General features: G+C 31.6%; 1 protein-coding gene across 1 annotated transcript in view; it reads right to left on the bottom strand.

Annotated features, from left to right (window-relative positions):
* Positions 1-4,544: 4,544 nt before the first annotated feature.
* The window catches only part of LOC111456633 (agamous-like MADS-box protein AGL9 homolog), a 3,429-nt gene continuing 2,275 nt past the window's right edge, over positions 4,545-5,698 (bottom strand). The window contains exons 5-8 of the mRNA XM_023098610.1: positions 5,584-5,625; positions 5,440-5,481; positions 5,216-5,352; positions 4,545-4,857 (exon numbers count right to left, since the gene is read on the bottom strand). Of these exons, the coding sequence (XP_022954378.1) occupies positions 4,782-4,857; positions 5,216-5,352; positions 5,440-5,481; positions 5,584-5,625 (297 nt within the window). The 3' untranslated portion in view covers positions 4,545-4,781. The remainder of the gene's footprint in view (positions 4,858-5,215; positions 5,353-5,439; positions 5,482-5,583; positions 5,626-5,698) is intronic.

A 5,698-nucleotide genomic window follows, 5' to 3' on the forward strand; every position in this document is an offset into this window, starting at 1 on the left:
TTTTTTTTTTTTTTTTTTTTTTAAGATGAAATTTATGCTTTTTTAGTAACTAATCTTTGGATATTTTTTCAGTTTAAATTTATCTTTTAGGTCTGAATACTTGTAATTTAGTTTCTTGTCGTGAGTAAATATTCAAACTACTTCATGGTACGAGTGAATTAACCAAAAATTATAAAAGATAAAAAATAAAAAATAAAAAAAATCATGTATGAGATGAAAACTCAAGATTGCTACAAATGTCTTAGCTTTTTTCTCTTGCATAACTCTTTTTCCTCTCATAATTTTTCATTCATGCACCATGTACAAAGTCATATAGGCTTAGCATAAATCGATTTTATCATTTACAACGGAATAATTAAATTAAGAAGTGTTAAAATATAAGGTCTATTTCATTTTTTATTTTCTATTTTAAAAAACTGTAGTTATTTCCTCACAATTTATTTATCTTACTTCTTCTAAAGAAACAATTAGTTTCATAGTCAAATTATAAAAACAAAAACTTCTGTTCTTTCAGTTTCAAAATTGATTTGGATATTGAAAACATTTGTAAAAATGTGTTGGGTTACAAAGAACCTTATAAATGAAAATAGTTATCAATCTAATATACTCAATACATTTAGTATTTTCAGAATAACTAACATTGAAAACTGCTAGTTCACCAATGACACGTAAATTCAGCATAAACCAATTCTATCAATAACTAAACGCAGGGATTAAACTGAAAAGTGTTAATATAAGATATTAATTGAAATGCCAAATTTGACAACGGTATAATTTCGAAGTCCTCAGTAATAAAAAAAAATCCACAAAAATATGTATTGTTTCTGTGTTTCTTCTCTCTCACACTTAACCAATAAGTTAATCAATCCCAACTGCTGAAAACTATTTTAGAAACAAAATCGTGAATCTAAAACTGAAATAATTTTCCTTTTCAAACTTGGTTACCAAATAGCCTCGTATATATTTCGGGTCAAAACACAGAATAGTAACTCCATGATCATATTAAACTAATTTAATGTAAAATATAAATAATTTGGTTGTTCAATAACTATTTAATTTTTTTGTTCTTGAAATTTTTAAAATTAATTAAAAAAAATAAGATTGGGCAAATAATTCCAATATTTACTTAAAAACAATGAAAATCATGATTGAAAAATAGTAAGAAATCAAGCTCTATCCTTTAAAAACTAAAAACGATATACAAGGAATTAGTAACAAATTCGGAGACCTATATAGCAATATTTCGTAATGATCGTTAATTTAAAAAAACGTGGATGTCAAGTTGTCGACAGACTATTAAGAAAACCATGATAATCACAAAAAGAAAAAAGAAAAAAAAATTATAAAGGTTACTTGAAATTGATAATACACCATTCACAATTGATTAAATATGCTATATAGAAAACATCAATTTTTTATTTTTATGAAAAAATAAACATAATCTCTATTAAGTTGGACTACCTATGTTGCAGTAATTTAAAGTACATTATATATTTAAAGCCACACTTAAATTTCCAAGTCTCAGAATATTTAATCCAGGAAAAAATGCAATGAAAACTTCTTGTCATTATTCTAAGTTATTTGTTTTTTTGTTTTTTTGTTTTTTTTTTTTGTCTTATTTTCTCATCTGTAATCCTCATCCTAGTTTGATGTTGACATCTAAAAGATAATACTAAAACGGATTTAGAATTTTGACTAAATTATTCAGTGATAAAAGGATAATATAATAATATTAAGACTGACGAAATCATTTAAAAGTATATATGTATATGTTAAAAAAAAAGCTATTGAGTGGCATGTTTGTAGTTATATGGCTTTAAAATATTTCTTTTATGTACAGAATTAAAAGTTTATGCAATCAAATATGCTGCAGACAGCACGTAAATCCTGAGACGAAACCAGGGACAGACGAGAGAAACATTCAGGAAGAAATCAGAGAGCGACACAGCGTCGGAAAACTAAGTTTCAATAATTATCCGAGAAAATCTCTCAAAGATCAAACAGGCCTGCTTTTCTTGGCCGATATCAGGAAGGAAATAATCGGGAGAAAGAATCCAGGGACGATGGGATTAGAAAAGAAAGATTCGAGGAGAAATCAGATCGAACAAAGCACCGGAACACTAAACCCCATCGATTTTCCTAAGAGGTTCTCTTTCAGAAAAATCAAACAGAAAAACGAAGAATTGCATTTTCTTCGTCGATATGACAGAAAGCAGAGTTCACGAAGAAAACGCGCTAAGACTATCACAGATTTTCCGATGGCATAAATCACTTCAAATAGCAAGCATAAAGAAAACAAAAGGCAATAGTTCAAATTCGTTCAAAAGGCATTCAGCAACAGCTTGCACTACCATAATCGATATGAACAAACAAAATCGGAGAAAAACGAGAAAAACAACGAAGATCAAAAGCGTACCTGTTTCCGCTGCAAAACTCATAGAGGCGGCCGCGGTTGGTGAAGATGACAAGTCCGACTTCAACGTCGCACAGAACAGAGAGCTCTCGGGCCTTCTTTATCAATCCAGCTCTTCTCTTGCAGAAAGTCACATGGCGATTACACATATCTTCGATTCGCTTCACCTCGATCTTCTTCCGTCCCATTTCTCTGGTGTCTCCACAGTCAACCCTAGTTCCTCTTTCTCTTCTCTTCACCCTCCTTTTATCTTCATCCAAACGAATCACAAAACTTAGGCCCGCCTTTTTTGGTCTGTTTTCTTTTTCTTTTCTTTTTTCCTTTTTACCTTCGCTTCGAGCACCTCACTGTAGAGACTAATAACAGCAAGGGAGGGAGGGGGGAATAAAAAGAAAAAGAAAAAGAAAATATAAAAGAGGAGCGTTTTGGTGCTGACACGTGTCGAGCTTTGGTGAAGTGTGTCAGAGTAGTTGTGGCTGCGAAGCCCTCACGCATTGTGCGCCTTTTTTAAAATTAAATAAATAAAAAATAAATAGTATATTGTACGACTCAATTTATACCGCATATTTTGGAGGCGTTTTGTTGTAGTTTTTTTTAATCCTTTTTACTTTTGGGTGAAAATTGAAGTGCCAAAAAATGGAAAGTCGTAAGCCCAAGGACCCGTCCGTGGCTTCTTTTTCTAGTTTACGTGTCACTTCGTGCGGGGAGCAACACCCAAGACGGAAGAGATGGTAATTACATTTGGTATAATAAAATCAACTCTTTTGGTACTTTATGTGTAAATATATATGTATATGTTAAATTATATAATATAGCTTTCATTAATACCTTTAAGCTATTAAAAAAAAAAAAATTAAAATTACACTCTCACCTACTTCTACTTCTACTTCTTCTCTCTTCTTTGTTTTATTCTATATCCTAACACTTGCATTGCTTCTTTCTATCTCTCTCTCTTTTCTTTGTATGTGTTCATCCCTCTTTATATTTGTGTCATCCGATCCTCCCTTCTTATTAATTCTACCAACACCTAATTCTTATACATGCTAATTAATTCAAAGTTTATCTACATTTGTGTCATCAGATTCATAAACTCACGGTCTTAATACAATATAACTGTTACAACTTAATCTAATCAATTAAATAAATAAACACTAAGAAGAGGATAACACACGAGTTTTTGTCGGTGGAAAAAACCTAAACTAGGTTCCTTGGCTGGGTCGTGGGCCGAACAGATCTAGACTAGGTTCGTAGGCTTCTGGGTTATGGGCTACTTAGGTGTTGGGCTGGGCGGTGTGTACTTGGGCAGAAGATTTTGGTTGCGTTGGATCGAAGTCTAGGTCGGCTGAATCTAACGACTGCGCCAACCAAAACGGACCCAATGCTTGACCTCTTCTTCAACGTATCTTTTTTTTCGGACACGCCAGCGTTCACATAATAATATAGTAATATTGATAATATAATAATATAATCACAGAACTTGATTGGGTTTGTGACCTGCATGGAAATTGCTTTAACAACTTATCTTCCTACAAACTCAAATAGTTACAAAAACTCAAATAGTTACCAAGTATTTTTGTAGTCGTCATATATTGTCTTTCTTTTCACCTGTTGATTCACTCGTCAAGGTGGAGAGGGTTCAGTAGCTGCACAATTATAGGGGAGTATTGTCTTAGAGTGTCACCCCTTTGTATATTTTGGGGTTGTTTGATGGTTTTGTTTCTGCATTTTGTCCCCAATTTTGTAATAAATTTTTAAATATATATTTTTTTCATCCTTTAAATATTGTGTTGCTTGCTTTTAAATCTTACCTACCATACTATACCATGGTGGAGGGCTAGTTCTTAAAAATTGATATTAAACACATACCTTAGATTTAAAAATGTCAACGTCTCCCTAACAATGTGTTTGTAATAATTTGTGTTTGAGTAAGAGAAGATTAGATACCAAGTGAGGCAATATCTCACTTTTAAGTAAGTATTCAATTGTAATATTTTCTTTAAAATGCATGCTACACAAACTAAATCTGTTATTGGAACTGAACTAGAAATAGAAATAGAAATAGAAATAGAAATAGAAATAGAAATAGAAATAGAAATAGAAAGAGAAAGATTTTAGCATGTGAGAATCAAAATACACACAAACTTACAACTTTATGACAAACAAGAAAACAATGAAATTACATTCGAAAAGCAGTCTTGGAGGTGTAAGAGAAAGAAATGTGGCATAACATACACACAATTGGCTTACAAAGACTAAAGTGCAGAGTTTATATTAATTAGATATATAAGTTTCAAGCAGTGAAAAATGTTTTTTTTCCCCTTTTTTTTCAATAATATTTTGAATGGAAGAACTCCCATCTTTTTGTTTCTCAAGGCAACCACCCTGGGAGGAAATTATTCATGCTTGGCCCAGCGGTGACCACTGTTAGCGGATCTGGGTGATACCTGCAAACCAAATTAAGCATTTTATATATCAATTTAATGATTCTTGCCCTTGTGCTTTGCAGCTTAATCTTTCAAATCTTGAATCTCATGAAACTAATTAGTGTTAGAAATTGAAATATAGAGTACATAAGCTTAAGTTTAGAGTTGTGAAACACAAAGTAGAAGAAACACAAAGTAGAAGAAACACAAAGTAGAAGAAACACAAAGTAGAAGAAACAAGAGTATTGTACATAAATATGTGATGTAGGTAGGAAGGAAATGTTGAGTTCTCAAACATACATAGTTGAGTTAATAAATAAAAAGAATGGAAAAGGAAATATAGGATGAAAGATTGTGGACAGAATAGAAGAATATTTACCCAATTTGTAAGGTGGGTTCGGCATCTAAAAGATGGAAGAAGGCATCGGGTGGAGGGTGAGCTTGGTGTCTTCCATACATCATATCATCACCACTTTGGTTCAATTGGAGAGCATTTACTTGATACCCTTCTACTAACTGCAATCCAAAACTTAAACACCAATTACAAAATCCCCAACATTTTCCTTTTTTTTTTCTTTTTCTTTTTAATTTAAAAAGATATACCCTTTGTTTCAGAGTCCTGTTTGCGTCGTTAAGAAGATGCTCCTGAAAGTGAAAGTTGAAACAAACGAAAGATAGTTAATTTAAATTGGTTAAGAAACATGAAAGAATAAGGAAAGTTGAAGGATGGAAATAGAATAGAAATACCTTACGTTGAAGATCGGTGAGTTGATCTAACATGTACTGAGTCTGAAAAAGGATTGAAAAGGAATTGTAAAAAAAAAAAAAAAAAAAAAAAAAAAAAAAAAAAAAAAAAAAAAAA

Source organism: Cucurbita moschata, unplaced genomic scaffold (assembly GCF_002738365.1).
Source record: "Cucurbita moschata cultivar Rifu unplaced genomic scaffold, Cmos_1.0 Cmo_Scf00018, whole genome shotgun sequence".
Classification (NCBI taxonomy): Eukaryota; Viridiplantae; Streptophyta; class Magnoliopsida; order Cucurbitales; family Cucurbitaceae; genus Cucurbita; species Cucurbita moschata.